The sequence below is a fragment of the Eucyclogobius newberryi genome, unplaced genomic scaffold (genome assembly GCF_026437365.1).
Source record: "Eucyclogobius newberryi isolate DKJ021-1_F unplaced genomic scaffold, fEucNew1.0.hap1 SCAF_97, whole genome shotgun sequence".
Classification (NCBI taxonomy): Eukaryota; Metazoa; Chordata; class Actinopteri; order Gobiiformes; family Gobiidae; genus Eucyclogobius; species Eucyclogobius newberryi.
The window spans coordinates 212,877-232,249 of NW_027316540.1; the positions used below are offsets into that span (position 1 = coordinate 212,877).

At 41.1% G+C, this 19,373-nt stretch overlaps 1 protein-coding gene across 7 annotated transcripts in view; it reads left to right on the plus strand.

Moving 5' to 3' along the window:
• kcnip4a (potassium voltage-gated channel interacting protein 4a) overlaps nucleotides 1-19,373 on the plus strand; it is a 189,954-nt gene that overhangs the window by 127,984 nt on the left and 42,597 nt on the right. The window contains exon 1 of one of the 7 annotated variants that reach the window (XM_072439582.1): nucleotides 6,317-6,636. The exons of the other annotated variants lie outside the window; for them this stretch is intronic. Within the exon in view, the coding sequence (XP_072295683.1) occupies nucleotides 6,525-6,636 (112 nt within the window). The 5' untranslated portion in view covers nucleotides 6,317-6,524. Of the gene's footprint in view, nucleotides 1-6,316; nucleotides 6,637-19,373 lie in introns of those variants that run through there. 7 annotated transcript variants of the gene reach the window in all.

Genomic DNA, 19,373 nt, shown 5'->3' on the forward strand with positions numbered 1-19,373 from the left:
ATACAACGTCTCGTGTTTGACCCATTATCTCTGCTCCGTCTGAGAGATCGACTGGCGTAATCTTCACAAAGAAAGATTGGAATTTTGACGACTATATTCTTTTTTCTCTCTCATCTTTTCTCAGCAGCGCTAACATTGATTCAAAGCTTAACCGCATCTCATCACATGTATTATCTCTGCCTCTACTGTATATCGGCCCCACCGCTTCACCTTTGATCACCCATAATCACTTACATTTGTGTGCTACCTGTAAGCCCTTTTCAAACCTCACCATTCCTCTCAGAAATAACCACATTATCGATTTTTTTCCCCTCTAAGCATCATTATATTTCATGTTTTGGACAGTGGCTCCAGTCGCATGCTCCGCTGTCTGCTCTTTCATACCCTTCCCGTACTATTTACTTTTTAATTGTCCTGGCTAATGCCTAATCTCCATTGACCCCTCGCGCTCGTCCCGGCGGTGACGGCCCACGTTGTAAATCACGGGACGCTGTGGTGTCGTGCCCCCCCCCCTCTGTTGTGAGCTGTCGGTGAGAGGTGACGGTGCCAATGTGCCCGATATATATGTGAAGGGAGGTCAATATATGTGACGGGAGGTCAATGTTATCGGCGCTCGCACACTGTCCGCAGTGAGCGTTATCTCACCGTGTATTTACAGACGGGGACGGGGACTCGTTCGCTCTTACGTTTTGGCTAATCCTCAGAGCTTTGTTGGGGAATTGATGGTGAGATTGTGAGTAAAATACATGTACAAGAGATTACCTTTATGTTCAGTGATGGTAGTCGCAGTATTTTGACTAGAAACAATTAGAAAGCCATATGTTATCAATGCAGTTATTAAATGTTGTGTATGATTGCTCTAAAAAGGGTGTAGCAATGTTTTGAAAATGTACAGGAAACTATATATATGCCAAAAAGTAAGTTAATCTTACTGACACACTGGCATTTGATCATTTGACTTGTCCAAACTATGGCCTTGGGGCAAAATGCGGCTCTCAAACTATTTATTTTGGCACTCAGAAGTCCTGGTGAATATTGAATACTAGTACTTTTTACAATAACTTTAGCAAATCTATCAATATAAATCCAATATCCTCCTATTGAGGTGTAAATGTTAATGTAGACCTGCTATGGCCCTGGACCGGCCCTCAGCTTCATCTGTAAAACAGTTTGGACTCCTGCCTTATCTCCTAATTAAGTAGTTTCTAAGACTAAATCATCCTTAATACACAATTTGTTCATTATGAATTACATATTTTTTAATGTTTTATTAATGCTAATTATGGGACTATAAAGTGGGACCATAAACCTAAGCAGAACGATTCTACTTCAGGTGTAAAGAGTCAATAACTCTCAGGGTCGTTCACACTCATCATGATTTGGTCCTGGTTTGAGCCCAGTTTATTCCTGATGTCGTCTTGGTTTGTGTTTTGATGAGATCGTCGTGCAGTGAACGCACCAGGGCTTTGAGATTACGTGCAATTGAATCGAAATCACAATTGGAACGGACGCAATAAGCAAATGGCAAAGGCAATTTTTTAATGCACCTTAATTTCCTCCACAAACAACAGCATAAAACTTAAAACCTGTACGAACATGTTCTGAAATACAAGCCATTCTTGTATTAGTTTGTCAGTTCATAGGTCTTTTTAACTCTTTTCAATCCATTCTCCTTGACACGTTCAAAATGTCAACTTTGAACAGAATTATTTAAACAAAAATCCAAACACCGTTGCAATACTTGCCAGAAAATGAGATACTTTCCCCAAATGGTGCAGCCCTAAAAGGCACCCTAATTAAAAAACAATAATAATAACAACATTTTGGAGCCCTAATCAACTTAATTCAAGTCAATTTGCTATTGGCACCATTCAAAAATAATCTGCAAATTGAGGCAATAACGCATTAAGCCACTTCGAGAGCAGCAGCATTGTAATGATCGCTGACTTGTAAATCGTGCCAATGTTCTAATTAGTACAATGAGTGTGTGCCAATGAACTGTCTGTGCATTGGAACCCATGGCTTACGTAATAAATAAAACTTAAAAGGCCGTGACATCTCAAGTGGCGCCGAGCCCAGCAGGAGAACCTTGTTTGCTCTCGGATGCTTCCTTGTTACTTCCGTAGCTGCTTTAGGGTCAGAATCTGCATTAACATAAACACATATTTGCACCTGGCGTCGAGGGAGCTGCGTCGTGTGCTAATCCACGGCTGATCGCTCGCAACGCTTTTCCGGAGGGCTGCCCCGGTTCACGGCTCATAATTGCCTTCCCCCTCTCGCGCGGCGCTTCAGTAAATATGACAGGCCCATTTGAAAGTGCCCAGGCAAACATAACCCAAACAATAACGGGGCGCTTTGCATGCCTGAGCAAATACCTGCAGGTGTCGCCTAATTATATCAGCCGCTCGTATCCGGCGCCGATCTGTAAACGGGAAGACGGTCGCGTCCCGCTTTTTGATTGATGATGCCTCGGTCCAGCCCCTCGTTCCGTGCTTTTGAGACGATGCCGATCAAGTGTTTAATGGGTTTCTGCGCGGTAAAGAAGGTAAAGTTGGTACAAATCCAGAGGTTGTTCCTTGAAATGACTTCCACACCTGGGTAATTGTGTTTCTCGAGCTTTCATTAGTCCCCTGAAAGTGGGACAAAGCTTATTACAAAGGCGGTCGTTTTATCTCCATTTTCTGTCTTCTAGTTTGTTCGCTTGAGTGTCATTTTATTATGTCATTTTTTTGCTGCTTGATTTTATTGCTTTGCTTGGAGCGGCGCACATTATTGCTTTAAACTTATCTTCCATTTATTCAATTACAGATGTTTTTATTGCCAAAATAACCATACATTTTTGCTATTATGTTGTGCAACTTATTATTCGGAAAACAGCCTCATAATCCACCCAATTAATCAGAACCTGAGGCAGTTCCGAGCCTGGAAAAATTAAAGGTTTTGACAGACAACAAAACACTAACTTTGTGGTGACCTCATAAAGAAAAGAGAAGGAAGATTGAAGGAATTTGCTCAAATCATGGTGGATTTACTGTAAAGCTTTGAAGGTCAGACAAAGTCACATGGTAGTTTGGACTACAGTGAATGTAATCTTTTTCCTGATCCGTGTCAGAAGGTCTACAGAGGCAGATGAACAATAAGGCGACAGGTTTGTCACTCAGACTTATCCTTATCCTGCTCATAGATAAGGGATTTACCCGAAGACGCAGTGATATCGCCGACCTGGGAGCCGCCTGACATTTCAGACACCCAAAAAAAAGGACCACGGCTTTTTACTACAGATATGACAGCATGTTTGGATCTCTGGGTAATCTTTTTGTGCCGTCTTCAAAGTGAACAGTAATCTCTTCAATAGAGAGAGAAAAACATGAATAGCTAAAATGAAAAGGCAGAAGTGAAAAAGACTTGAGTTACATTCCTCTTTGTTGACTTTTCCCTCATATCCTATTGTTTTCCAAATATTTTTCGTGCAAAGCAAGTCAAAACATCTGGATTTTCAAAACAGTGTCCAGATTTCTACACTCCTGCTGGACGAATGAGGGATTACACCGACTAGGGCTGCAAAGATTTATCAACTAAGCGTGACTATTCGACTATAAAAAGAATAATTGCTGTCGTCGTTTGATAATTGCAATCATTATCTGGACTAAATCATTTTTTGGGTAACAAGACAGGCATTATTAAAGCAAAATTTAAAAAAAAACTAAAGAAATCCTGATTTTTGTCCGTAATACACTTATCGGAAATATATGTTTTCATCTAGAAGCCTTCACTTACTATATTTCCACCATAATATGGGTAATAATATATAAAAGAAGTCTCAGTGTCCAATACAAATAATCGTGACTAATCCTAAACTAGTTGACTAAAATAATTGTTAGTGACAGTCCAGGAGCATTGATATCTCTACCGAGTTCACTTTATTTTACTTTTAACAAACAAGTGCCTCTTACTAGAAGAAGCTGTTGTTGTTTGTCATGTGTTTGCACTTATTTTAGGCAATAAAGTTCCCTCCATTTACCAGGCTGATCTACATACTGTATTGTGTTGCCAAGCTACTTATTTAGCCTGTGTTATGCTAAGCCTGTAGAACTCACTCTGGATTGAATTTATTACATAGTCGTTTCCAATTAACTAAATTAAATTGGAAGCAGTGACTGTACACCACTGTGGGATTACGAAAAACACATCTTTCCACGCAATAGCTCAGTTCTGGGAATTCTTTTAAATATCTGTCAAATTGGCGGTGTGACATTCCATCTGCCATTTTCTTAAATCGAAACGCATTTTGCCATTTGAATCTGGGAAAAGAAAATAGCCCTGTCAGGTCAGTGAAGGCAGAAGAGGTACGCGACTGTCAGCGAATGCCACGCGCTAAGTGAGATTGTTTGGAATTCGTCTAATGGCGGAAGATGTATACGTAATATTTACCTGTCAACGTGGTGATTGAATCGCGTTAGAGGCTTATTCCATTTCCATCCGCACCTCCCTCCTCGTTTACCCCTGCTGCCCGCCATAATTTATTGCTTGGTTAGGCGATGTCCATGCTCGGAAAAGTGTGCGATTGGGCCTATCATCTCTGCATGTTTTATCAGCCATCAATATTCATAGAGCTGTTTGGCGCTGCAAGGCCATGTCCCTCGTCTTGCCTTCGGGGGGCTTTCTGTTGGCAACGTAGAGCGAAGCCGAGTGCCCCCGTTGGACGCGTGGCTTCCGTTGCGAGGGGGGCATTGATGCGGTGCCAGCGGCGCGCACGTGTTGGCGGTTCAGAAGTCGCCTCCGCCTACTTCTGACGGTTCGGATGAAGACGGGAAAACGAGCTGATCAGGCGGCGGCGCACGTCGTCGCCGACTTGTCCCCTGTCCACAGTGTATTGTTAAAGGTTATGTTTTATGCTATAAAGAAAAAAAACTGCTACTTGACTGACTTTTTGGCAAGTTTAAAAAAGAAAAATCCTTGTGAGATGAGACTTGAGACGAGAAATTAGAATGATTGTGGGTTCAGGATCATTCAAAAGGCGACATGATTATGTGATTTTCGTTTGGGATAGTGTTAAAGGTGTCATTTGAGGTGTCCATTGAGTTTTTTTTTATTTTATTTTATTATTTAGTTGATTAATTTAATAAAAATGTTGGACTAACTAACCAATGAATCAGCTGAACGACTCAAGATGTACCAGCTTTTTACACCAGCTTTACCACCAGCTTGGATGGATAAAGCATTTCTATCCCAACTTCAAATCCACTTCAAATTGTGGTCTTTAAGATATCTGGCCATTGCGACACAAAACCAGCCATATGAAGTCAGTAAACATTAAAATTTGTTCCACTGTTCTGCTAAGCTTCTTCATGGCTCGTTAGAGAAAACATTCATCCCTGAACCAGAAGAAATAGTCCTTTGCCGTCGCAAGCTTGTGCCTTGTCTGTTTTCTCCCAGTAATTTACTGCCAGGGACAGTCAAACTCTGGCAGCTTTGCTCTACAGACTGAATTTGAGTAGGCAGAGTTTGTGCTTGAATTATAAGTAAGCGTTAAGCAGATGTGGTGGGTCACGCTGAGGACTACAGTCTACACGGGGCCAGTAGGTGGTGGTGTGCTCTCATTTCTCTCACACACATGAACCCAGTGAACATGCTGAAGGATTATTCCCCTTTTTTGATAGCATGTCATACTATTATGCATGCCACTCCCCCATTGGTTGATTCTTTCTGCCAGCACATTCTTTTAAGCTGCATTCTTCATCTCTTTTGGAAGATTTCTGCAGTCTCCCATCTGTATCCGCCTTTAAATGTGGGTTGGGAGTGGGCTGCAATCCTTAAAAGCCAGTTAGTACAGATATCATTTTGAATATGTTTCTATTTACAGAAAGTTGTAGGTAAAAGCAGATGTAAAGATGTGAAGGACTTTCATAATAACTATAATTACCATTCAAATCTGCGTTTTTCCAGTTCATCATACTTGTTTATATTTGATGAAAGCAAGTGTGTTCACAGTAGTTCAAGGTTGGCGCACTGTTGGCTGAAAAGATCCTTTTCAAAGCAAGCTCTAAGTCATGTGTACACATAACACTCCTCCCCTCCTCTGTCTGAGCGCTCCCTCCCCACTCTCTCCCTCACTCATATCCAGCCTCTCTTCTTCCTTCTGTTAGTTTGCAGTGAAGCGACCGGAACGGCACGAGAGACGGCAAGAAAGTGTCATAGATAGGGTAAATTTGAACTTTTTTTTTTGGGACAATTTCTCTGACTGAACACCAAAAGAACGTGGCATCGGGTGGATTTGGATTCGCCGCCCGTCCGACTCTGCCTTAAGAAAGTTCACCCGGGGCTTTCGTCAGGCTGGATTTGGCAGGGGACGGGTGCCGTGGAGGTGGGCTGGCGTAGCGCTGGAGTGGGCACAGGGCAACTGGAGCTCGGGACCAGGCGGAGGCGGCGGAGGGGGTCCCGAGGGTGACGAGATCGGGTCAGGGTCCGGCTTGGGGTCCGGTTATGGTGGCAGTGGCGGCAGCGAGTTGGTCGAGGGCGGAGCGATGCTAAGTGCCATCTGGGAGACGGAGGGGCTACAGACGGTGGGCATCGTGGTGTTGGTGTTTGCGTCCATCAAGTTGCTTCACCTGCTAGGACTCATCAGCTTCTCAGAGGGTAAGGTTCATTTATTTCACCTCATAATTTACCTTTTGTGGGTACTATAGTTTGGTTTGGTATTCACTTTTACGTTAGATGTCCTATATATGCAATATTTTAAAGTGATTTTTCTCAATTTAGTGGCGTGTACTTGTAAAATACAAATTATAAATCAGATTACTTGATTATTTGAGTTTGTTGGACCACGTCTTTGTACTTTTACTGAGTACGGGTACTTTTATTTTGAAATAAAGACAATTTTTGCTTGAGACAATATTTTAAAGTGATTTTTTCTCAATTTAGTGGTGTGTCCCTGGAAAATACAAATTATAAATCAGATTACTTGATTATTTGAGTTTGTTGGACCACTTCTTTGTACTTTTACTTGAGTACGAGTCATTTTATTTTGAAGTAAAGACAGTTTTTGCTAGTCCACCCATCTCTGTGACAGACTTTGTTCGAGCACATCTATTAAATCGACATTTTGGTTGATTTAAGGTTCCATTTATTCTCACATAAACCACCTCCTTCCTGTTTCGAATTCCCAGCGACTACTTCAAAACCGCGTTGAAGCTTTTACGACTATAATGTGTAACACAGGAGGTTAATTGAGGTTTCGCTCGCAAAGCCACGTCAGAAAACAAATCGGAAATGATCATTATATGACTGAAGAAAGTCTTGCACACTTTTAAGCGATGAAGAATTACATTTGTAAGCGTTCTGGATAAAGCTATTGCACGTCGGTAATAAAGAGCATGGAGTAGCTCAATGGGCACCGCGTTTGTCAGGATGGAGTAAACAGTTTAGTTTTGGATGTGGGGCAGTCGCCTCCATTAATGAAAACAAGTGCCGTGCATCGTAAGTGCTGTGGTCCATCTATCTCCACAATGTTTAGAACGTACTTTATCCACTAATTGGGGAAATGATTCAAAGAGTCTTTCACGAAGCACTTATTATCCACAGCGATAAGTTAATGTCTGTGGAATACTTCGTCCGACCTGGTGGAGTGTAGACGACGATGTGGACGCGCATCTGTGTATTTGGGCCGCGGGAGGTGTTATTTTCAAATCCACACGGGACTTTTATGTGTCATTTGGGGGGGGGGGGGGGGTTTAGTTTATATGCTTCACCAGACTCTTCTCTGCCGGCTCCATTTGTTTGAGGCACAAAAATTGATTCTCACACCGCGGCAGGACGATAAAGATGTCAAAGAGCGCAGAGTGGCTTTGACTGGTAATGTGAACTGTGTCTTCCAGTGTGCCGTGAGGTTAATTACTGATTGAATAGAACAAACACGATATCTGATTTATAATTGTTTTGAAACTGGCTGTCAATGCTGCGATGATGGATGGGGCGTGTTCCTTTCAAGGCAGGGCAAAGATTTCATGTGGATATTTAACGCGTCACTGAATACAACTTGAGTGGGAATTAAGTCCAAGTCTGCGGAGATTGTGATTTGAATAATGTGCACACTATTAGATTATGTAAACTCTTGTACTCAGGAAGATTATAATCATTTTAATCTATCATTAATTACATAGCCAATTATCGTCTTGTTTTAAAAATCACAATGTATGCTCCAGATAACTATAGGGTCGGCACAATCTAATCTTTCATTTACTTGACTAATTAAATTACCTTTTTTTTGTATTATCATTGCCATCTGTCAGCAATTCCATGAGTTCTCAGGCAGCAGAAGTTACCTAAAGATTTGGCCTTGTATAATCATTTGAATCAAAAGTTGGCGTTGGAAATAACAGTTTTTACATTGCTGGATGTCACTGAAAGCACTAGAGTAATACATATTTTGTCATAGTATAAATGCAGTTTAAAAAATAGAATAACACACATATTGTAACAAGGGCTGCAACAAGCTAATTGATTAATTGCAACTAATCAATTATTGAATTAAACGTCAACTAATTTAGTAATGGAATAATCATTAAGTTCCAAAGCATACTATGAGCTGAGAATATATACGTTTTATGACTTAATAAATACGGTGAATCTACATTTCATGGAATTATAGCACAATCTTTATTTTTGTAATGTTGTAAATCAAGTTTGTGTTCTAAAAAACAAATCGATTAATCAAAAGAACAATCACTGGACTAATCGATTAGCAAAATGGTCGTTTGTTGCAATCCTAATTAGTGCCTAAAATAAAAGAAACATGGTCCACATTAGCTCTGCAGCAGCTGTCAGCTCTGTTTTGTCACTTCATCCCACCACATTATTCCCTCCAAAAAAGAAACAAACTGTAGCTATATAAATTCGTTGTGGTTGTGTAGTTTTCATCAAATCTCCCGTTGTAGTGTGTGTTATTGGAGCCACGCAACAAGTGTCAGGTTCCACGAAACTGTTCATTTGATCTCTAATTCGCCGCTCTCATTGATTCAGTGTTTTCTATTGCCTTCTGTAGATGCCCTAGGGATTGTGCAGTACAAATGGCTACACACTGTACTCGCCGCCACCTGAGCTGCTCCTCCGGGGGTTTCGGGGGCACAGAGGTTCAACTCTAAAACATTTGTGTGGCAAACGTTGCGGGATTCTGCTCATCTGCGCTCCCATTTTTTCTGGGGGCGAGCACGGTAATATATATCCAAGGCAATTCTGCGTCGGGCTGTAGCCTCAGCTGGCAGAGCATCAGATAAAGATGTTGGCGAGTGCGCGTTGCACAAGAGGAGGGTCGTATCTGCCCTTCTGGGAGCGCCGTGTTGTAATCCCCCTGTGCGGACAGTGGAAAACCTGGAAAACACAGCGTGAAGAGAGAGGCCGAGCCGGGCTGGAGGAGCTAACAAGATCATTGCATCAGAGTGTGCACAATCACTAACTGCACTGTGAATCTGAGAAGGCCAATCCAAGCAGACGGCGCACAACAAGACACTTTTGATTATGAATACAGCTACAGATAGATGTTCGCGACGGTCGACGAGCTCCTCCACAGCTGGATAACGGCGGTCTGAAGCTTGGCCAGTGAGCAGATGGAAGTCTTTGTTTGAGATCGCGCTACTTGTTGGGAATTTGGACTCCGGCTTCCTCTGCTGGGCTCTGCGGCATGTCCAGTAGCTGATTTCCCCTTCCATCCTTGCCATAAGTGCGATTTGTTCGAAACAAGCTCTCCATGGCATGACGCGAATGCGCTTAAGTGCTGAACAAGGCGTCAAAGGGTGCAGACGAATCAGGTTGTCACCCGGTGATAAATTGTAGGCGCAGGTATGTTATCGGCACGTATGCGCAATAAAAAGTGCAGCGTACACGATGTAGGTCACACTCTTCTGTCCTTCTCTTGATCTAAGGAAGTTGAAAGTATTTTTACTACTACTTTTTCTGTTGGCAAGGGATTCGTGATGAGGGCTGAGCTATAAATTACAATTGACTTGACAACACAAAGGCCACATGTAGTTATTCAAATAACTCTGCAGACTACAAATGATCCCGCTTTTCATGAATAATTTTTGCTAACCCTGTAGTTTAGAGCTTTGTGACTGTGATTCTTGTATTCGTTTGACAGTTTCAGTCTTTTCTCAAATGATAATGCTCCTGAATGTGTTTAAAAAGTGCACCGTGGGCTCTTTGGCTTCCAAAACATACTGCGCAAATCTAATTGCAATACTTCATCATTTTTTATCCCAAAATCGTGCTGCGCTTTACTAGTTTGGTAATGAAAACACATGGCAACTCCTGCTTGATTACCTACTGCATCTGAAAGCATTTGAAGCCTCACATTTTGTATTTTAAAATTGAGTAACAGCTTTGTTGCTTTTGCTGTTTCACTTGTCTTTGTTTCTGACTGTAGAAATATTAAAATGCTTGTAGTTGAGTGGAGTGGGACACAATGCCAGGTTAGGCTAGGTTAACCAGAGCGTTTAGTGCTGATGTCTCTCTGATAAGGTTCCTGGGTTCTCTTTGTCCTTGAAGGGAATTTACTGCCGACCGACGGTACGAGTGCTGACCGGGAGTGTGCTTTTCGACGCCGTTTTTTGCTCATGGAAAGTGTCGTGCGGGCTGTAACCAATCGTTTGTCCATTAAGTGTCTGCAAACTGCCTGTCCGGGGCATTTTCTTCAGCGTTGAGGTCAGGCCCTGGTCAAGCTCCAATTTAGAGTCATGGCTCAAATACAGGTTCACGGAGGAGTGTCGAGTTCACTGTCAGGCGACGAGTGAAAAATTGGACTTTGAAAAGTAGACACTGTCCTGAATGCCTGTAGTACGGTGTACATTTTAGGACATTGTCATTCATCGTCGTCACTCGTCGTTTTTTAGTCATCGTCAGTCATTGTCTTCACTTGTCCTAATGTACACTGTACTGTTGAAATGTTCATGCAAATGCAACCTTTGTGCTGCTGTTTGATGGCTCACATGTGCGATATAGCAGCTCTGTCGTAACCGTCACTAACAGGCATGTCACGTCTTCTGAAAGCTGCCACAAAGTAAGCTGCGGAAGTTTTTGTCCAACTTCCTTACAGGTTTTCCCGTACGGTTTCAAAGTTGTTTGATAGCGGTAAAGGATTAGCCACATTATAAACCGAGAGTGCATGTTGTTCATTTTGTTAAGTGCAGAGACGGACGCACGCACAATGCTTTATGGCTGCTGCACTTCTGTATTATGAGATTGTTTTTTACCCCCTATTTAGTTAAAATCGCACATCCATCATCAAGGTTGAGTCAGCTGGACTGTAGAGCCTTTTCATCTTTCTGAAATGGTGGCTCTTAGCTTCTGCCTCTTAATTAAATTCACAATGTCTGAATAAGTGCTACCTTTCAAGTTGCTTAATGTTTAAAAGTTTTCCTTTTGCTGCGTAGGAAGAGATGGTATCTTCTATAATGGCTGCTCTAATTGTTGATTGTCTTTTCCATGTACAACAAGCAACTATGCCAATCACCCGCGGGCTCTCCATGCCTCTTTAGAGAGCTAAACTGATTGATTCAACCTTTGTGTCCAACGCAATAAGTCGTCCTTCTCACAGAAATCGCTATTAAGTGAGGCGCTCTCGGCTGATTTGTGTCACCAGAACAAGCATCACTCGGGAAATCGATTTGGAGTTATGCTTGACAGTTTGTTGCAGTGTCCTTCCCCATTTCACGCAGTTCTGTCCTGTCTGATAAAGCCAAAAAAGAACAAAAAAAAGGAATCTAGAGTGTTAATAATAAATACTGATAGACAGCTAGTGACAGATGCAGCTTAACCGAGGCAATATTGACAAGTGCGGTGCTTAAGACTCCCAGTGCGCCAGCAGATTGTACTCTTAAAGATGTCTCTAATTAAATGACCCAAGTCCCAAAGCGGCGAACAGACATTCGCTCCACTCTCTTGGTACTAAATTTGTCTTTAGATGCAAGTTGAGAAGTTTCACCACAACAGAATTTAGTATGGGCTTATTAAAAGAAAATCTGGCATACCCTGTTACTGTTTGCGAAGCCTTTGATAATAAAGCATCTCGAGGGCTTAGAAGTGCTACATGCTTTTTTCCACAACACAAAAGAACCAGCATTCGCGTGCGCCTTGTTCGTGATTTTAATTAACCGACAAAATGAATAGCAATGTCGCTTCTGGAATCCAGCAGTAAAACATGTTGCAACGATGCCAAGGACGTGCTTTCTTATGCATAAAGCAGACACTGGCCTCATCATTATGAATATTATTTAGACTCATTGACTTCTGATCAGGCATACTCACATTATGCCCTGTTATGCCAACATCACATTCACGTGCAAAATAAACACATTGATATTGTAATTAGCTACAATAGGTGTAATCAGGGCTGTCAAGTTACCTCATGTGATTAATTATAGAGCATTTATTTTAGATTTTATCATTTCATTTATCAACAGTAAGAGACAGTTCAACATTTATTACGTTGCATTGATTTATTTTTTAACCCAACTTGTTTAATGGTCTTATACTTTTAACTGAAACATGTGGCCGCAAAGATTCAACATGAAATATGATGTCTTGACTTAAATTGCTAGTTGTTCTTTTAAGTAAGTTTAGATTCGTGACATAATGCATTTCATTTTCAAGATTTTTCAAATTTTCAAGAAAATGTACACAATTACTTCATTTATTTACACAATTACTTCAATTATTACATTTTTAAAAATCGCCCAATATGATAATTGTGATTCATCATATTTGAAAAGTGTGATTAATATGATTAAATTGTTAAATCCATTGACAGCACTACTTATAATAACTCAAACGACAGCCTTCCTTTTGATGCTGCATCCAAGACTATATTTGGACAGTATCTTATCTATTCATATGTGTATTAAATGTAACCTCCTTCCATAGATACACAGTCCCTTATATGGTAGAAAAAGTTCCAGAGGTAGTCACTGTTTTAGAAATGTAGATGTTTCGACTTCCATCTCAATGAAAGTCAAACGTTTTTCTATTTCCAACTCCTGGATGAATGACAGATTACATTATCACCTCATTATTATTATTATTATACTTTCTTTCCACTTAAAGTCTCTGCAGTTTATTTTCTTTTGAACATTTTGACCCGCACGTTCAAACATCATACTCAGTTCCCTTTTACCTACAACAAAAACGTCCCTGATGCGAGCGACGCACTGGGCGTGGACCACATTAAAGAGAATAAAACCACCCATTACCAGTAAATATGAAACTTCTGTCTCATCAGTCTTCCCAAAACATAGTCGGAAATGGAATGGCAAACAGCCCATAAGTCATTTTGGATTGCACTGTCGAAACTAAATGAAACTGCTTGCATAACTAAGGTGTGTAAATAAAAGTGTAATCAGCTTCGGAGCGACTGGGAATTTACTCAAGAATCTTATTTTCCGCTGTTTGCATACGGTTGTTTGTCTTTGGTAATACAGAGCGTAAAATTGAATCTCATAGGTTGGTGCATAACATAACAATTGATAACCTGCTTAGCTATGATAACTCACCTTATATCTTCATGTTGTCACAAGAAGAAATGAAAAGAAGAAGGCACAATACCACTGATGATAGACTGTCATTTCCCCTACATAATAATGGCAGTTTCTTTGATATTACCATGTGGTCTTAATTCAGATATCTAGACCATTCTCACACGAACTTATACTAACTTTGTTCCATTTATGTGATCTTTGTGTCACTTTTTTCAGACAACTCTACAATGAAAGATGTGCCAGTCTTCAAAATTGACAAAGAGGCAGTAATAAAACATCTGCCAACCCAAAGAATAAGGACAGACATAAACTTTTGCCGTTCAGCGTCTTACTCTCTCTCTACTGAAACTTTTAAACACCATTTAAACAGTGATCCTGAGGGACACTGCAATTTTGCCCCGAGACCAATTTCTAGTTCCTTCCGTCTCCCTTGCATAAAAGTGCTTGTCTCATAAGTTTGTAGTCTTAATACTTTCTGTCCTGAAAGCTTTGAACTTCTGCAGTGTGAAAAGTCTGGCCAATCTCACTTCTTTGTCCTGTGTTATCTTTATAATCACAGAGGGAAGAAGCCCGGGGGACGCTTCTATATGTCCCTTTTTTTCTCTGCGATTCGCCGTTATTGAAACACTTTCAGGTGACAAATGATTGTAATTAAAAGCATAGACTGCCATTTCCACTCTGTCTCCAACAAGTGCCTGGGCCCTTTCTCTGGACTGCCATTACGGTCGCCGTGAGAACGTACGTGAAGACGGTAGGAAGTTGGTGCGTTCTCCGCCGTTTTGTTTCAGCTGTCGGCAGAAAACCTTGAAAGCCTGTTTTAATTTATGTTCGTTCCATACCTTAACTAATCTATTATATTTAAGGAGATTTTCATTATGTAGGCGTCAATCTGTGGGAGGAAGTAAAAGTGGATGTTATTTAAAGGAGCAGGAAATGTCACGTTTCTGCTTGTCTCCATTCAACTCGTATATCTTGCATTCATTTGATTACAGGTGTTTTAATTGCCTCAGGTCTGACTTGTAACTAGGCCTGGAAAATAGAAAAGTTACATAATGCACCTTTACGTATCACTGCAAAGAGTAGAATATTTCATTTGAGCCAATTCTAGTCATTTTTAACATAGTAATTTGATTTATACTTAAAATATATGAAAAAATATGGAAATTGTGTAATAATGGTAAAGAATAGAATCATTTTTTTTTTAATTTAGTGTGTTAATTTGATGTATCTTCTCAGGGTAAGCAAACAGACAAAGACTGAGCCAGTATTACCGTATTTTCCGGACTATAAGTCGCACCTTTTTTCATAGTTTTGTCCGGGGTGCGACTTATACTTATATTAATACTTATATACATTATACTCCGGAGCGACTTATATGTGATATTATTTGTTATTTTCACACTTGCAACCACATTTCATACTCCAGTGCGACTTATATATGTTTTTTTCTTCTCTATTATGCATTTTTTGGCTGGTGCGATTTATACTCCAGTGCGACTTATAGTCCGGAAAATGCGGTAACTCTAGCTTAGCACATTGTTTCTTGGACAATAGTAAATGTAGACACCCAGTACACCAAAATAAAACACTTTTACTTAAATAAATAGAAAACCATATTTACAAGCAATGCGTTCATCTCTGTAGCTAAAGCATCCAAATTTCAAGTAATCTCATTTCATTTTGTGACTTTCCAGGCCTGATTGTGTGTGCTCTCTCTTTTTCTTATTTTTTTTTAGCCCTTTGCTTTCTTTCCCTGGCTTACGGCAATAACCAACAGAAGGTAGCTTGATTTAATAACCGCATTGACATATTGCCCTGGCTGTCTGTGATCTTGCTGCTTATTTTTTTGTATTTGGACCTAGAATGAGAACAAATGGCTGCCCGGCTTCCTGCTCCTCCTCCTCCCATCGCCAGTGCCATTGATCTGATATCAAATGGTTCTTTCTCATAACGGCGACACAGAGGGGCCTCTCATTGAGCCTCTTTTATGAAGTCGGATATGCAACGCTAACACTTGTAATCGCTGTATTCTAATCGGCAGATGTCCGCTCTCGGCTGCTTTGTTGTTCTGAATCAGAGCTATTATTTGCAAGCGGCTTATAAAACGTATACAAATGGGATTTCATTAAAAGGAACCGAGGTAGTGAAAGGCATTTATCTTCCATTTAAGCCGTAAATTACTTTTTCTCCTCAACGTAATATTGTTTGTATTAACATAACAAGTGTGCATATCCGAGACTTCGTCACTGAAAATCTTTTAGTGGACGGTATTCATTCGACTGCCATGTAATTTGATTTTTGGGAATACTATAAAAAGAGGCCGTGAAATCCACCGCATTGCCAGAGAAATAACATCATAAAATATACATGAGGTGACCACAGTATTTTTGCCAGAGGGGTAGTTAGATGGGAGTTGTCAGTGTTGTTGGTGTAACTAGAGAAGAGCAGGTTAGTTTATTTAAAGGTGCGCCGCTGTGTTTCCATGGGTTCACTGTGGAGCGGATCCGGGCCGTTTGAGGGGTCCAGACGTGGGTTTGTACCAAATGCGACCAGGGTCTAGTTCGGGGGCCGTTTCTGAAGGCATCTAAATCAATGTGTGCTGTTACGCATGTCTCGGAGCACTGCAAATGCATTCTGGGTGAAGGTGCGAGTCTTTTGAACGAATACACAAAAGAGTCTAACATTCCCGGACGCCACAGTGGTCTGGAACGGTTTTGAGCTGATAAGACGAGTACTTTTTCTGTATTATTGGGTGAACTTGTGATGCGTTGGTCAAATACTGTAGTACAAGTACGCTGTAGTTGGTGTGACAGGCAGTCTGCAAGTAACCAGAGGGAACGCAGGACAAACTATGACCTGCTCTTGTGATAAACCATTGTATTTCCTGTGATGACTTGAGCCGACAAACAAAGCAAAATGATGGTTGCGCACGGTTTAAAATGCTCGGCACTCGCATCAAGATTGAACACACTAGATTTCCGTAATACATCCAACATTAGCATAAAAATGTAGAGTAGAGGTGCAGCGAAGTGAAGTGAATGCAGAAAAAGCTGACAATAAATCAGACTCTAGACCTGTCCATTGCTTAGCGCCACTAACTTGGAATTACTAAACATCTTTTTGTGAATTACTGACCTTGGCTTCATGATTAAATTATTTACTAGTGTTAAATTACTTTTAATGTTCCATTTTGTAGCATTAAATGTCATGATGTAACAGGGACCACTTCTCAGATCTGTGGAGAGGCGACCCTGCTTACAGTCAGAATGCATGTATTTTATGAAGCAATCCAAAAGCCAGTCATTTGATAAATGCATGATTGATAGATGTGCAACACTGACATAATCATGTTTATTACTGTCATATTCATGTGAAATACTTCCATAATGTCAATCATCTTGGTGCAATATTCTCTGTCCATATAACAGCTGTAAATAAGAGTGTTACTATTGTTATTATTATTATTTTTTTTTTTTAAAGAGTGTTTTGTAAAGTTTTCTATAAGTGATCTGCTTTTTATGATTTACTTCTGTACCTACTTTGTGTTGCAACACTGGAATTTCCCCATTGTGGGACAAATAAAGGCTTATCTTATCTTATCTTATATTGGCCTACGTTTAATGTCATACTGTGGAACATTCCAGGCAAAACAGGTGACGGACCCCAGATATTTTACATACTGCACCTTATGTTTGGTTGATTTGATAAGTCACCTCAACAAAGGTTTTAGATTTGAAAATATAACTGCACTTTTTACCTCCAACAACTGGCAACTTTACGAGTGATGTTTTCCCACCCACAACAAAATGACCTTATAAAATGTTTCACAATGTTTCCGATACACAGTTGACCTTTACAGAGATGAAGGACACAAACACGAAGCAGTATTGATCAACCAGCGTCGCATGTGACCCATTCTCCAAAAGGGCTATCACTTACACCAAACTCAATTCCAATAGAAAGAACAGGCCTAATATTTGTCATGTGGTCTGGCAAAATAATATGGATGTTTGCCGTAACCCGAGCCAACATTTTTCAAGTGGGTCGGACGGTAGGCAAATTCTTATTTTTTTTTACTTTGAAGGCAAAAAAAAAAGATCAAAATTTTTTGGACTCGGAATGACCGCCAGGGGTCAGGCTTCAACAGTCCAGGGGTCAGGCTTCAACAGTCCTGGGGTCAGGCTTCAACAGTCCAGGGGTCAGGCTTCAACAGTCCAGGGGTCAGGCTTCAACAGTCCTGGGGTCAGGCTTCAACAGTCCAGGGGTCAGGCTTCAACAGTCCAGGGGTCAGGCTTCAACAGTCCAGGGGTCAGGCTTCAACAGTCCTGGGGTCAGGCTTCAACAGTCCAGGGGTCAGGCTTCAACAGTCCTGGGGTCAGGCTTCAACAGTCCTGGGGTCAGGCTTCAACAGTCCAGGGGTCAGGCTTCAACAGTCCAGGGGTCAGGCTTCAACAGTCCTGGGGTCAGGCTTCAACAGTCCAGGGGTCAGGCTTCAACAGTCAATGACGGAAATCGTCTCTATCAACCCGATCGGGAGACTAAATCTCACGATTTTAAGATATTTCAATCGACCTTTTGTACGCCGCTATCCTTTATTTTGGTAGCGAAGACGAGCGGGGGGAACATGCAGGGGACACGGGCGCCGCCATGTTTGTTGTGATGACGCTGCTGGGCGTGTTTCAATCCCAGAATGCGTTGCGTAAGTCAAATTTAATGCGTGATAGAGCGTGGCATGTACAATGGACACTTCAGTGGCGCCGACAGAAGCAAACCAGCTTGTCAACGACAATGTAGCGACACTTATATGCATTCTGTTTTGTTACAGACGCATGTGAAGGACCAAATATGATGATGCACGCACATGCGTTGCGCAGTGCGTTGTCAGTACTTTGGGATGAAAGATCGGTTTGCCAGCGTGATAAAAATATTCGACACAGCGGTTTAGGAAAGAGCGGTTGGTGAGTCAGCAAAATTATTGAAAAATAAAAGATTGACGTTTTTTCAACAAAATGCTGATATGTATTTTTCAGTCGGCTGGTTTCATACCGGGTCGGTCGGGTTACGGCAAACAGACATATTATTTTGCTCAGCCTAATGATCAAAACTATTCAAACCATTCAGAAAAGCTCCAACTTATGTCATCTTCTGTATCTTCACCTGTTCAAATGAGTATCTAGCTTCAGAGTATTGATACTTTTGACAACCCTTCTTCAGCAATTTATTTTTATCAAATTTTTCAACCCTTATTTACAATTTTCCTCATGATCGCGGGAAAATATCCGCCTCCCGATCCTGACTTCTGCACACATTTAACCAAACAACTAAAATATTCACTGGTGACATTTAAATTCCCTGTTGCAACATTATGGAAAGAGAAGACGCAATCTAAATTAAATCATTGCAGTGCTTTTTACGCTGAGTTAAAATCCCCCTGACAGCTCTTTTAGATTCTTCACAAAGCCAAACACATGTAGGCAGACGAGCTAAAAGGAGGAATTGCTCTTTCCCTTCGGGGAGCGTGTTCCTCCGGCCGAATCGTCGCTGGTTGTTAACTGTAGAAGTACAAACATAAACCATGTCAGGCTCGGCATTTATGAGGGTTGGCTTTGTCACTGATTTTTTCTTATTTTTATTTTTTAAACTTCCACTATATCAGTGTATGTCAAGGGAATCGGCACTTTAACTCGCAGTGATGGATGACTTCTGAGGCGCCCGGCGATGCAGCGATAGCAGGCCGGAGCGCCGCATCACATCACTCAAAGAAGATACTTGGAAGAGTCCTTGAAAATGAGTTGAGATTGTAATGTGCCTGGAGCGACGATAAAGTCTCGCTGTGGTTTGAATGAAATG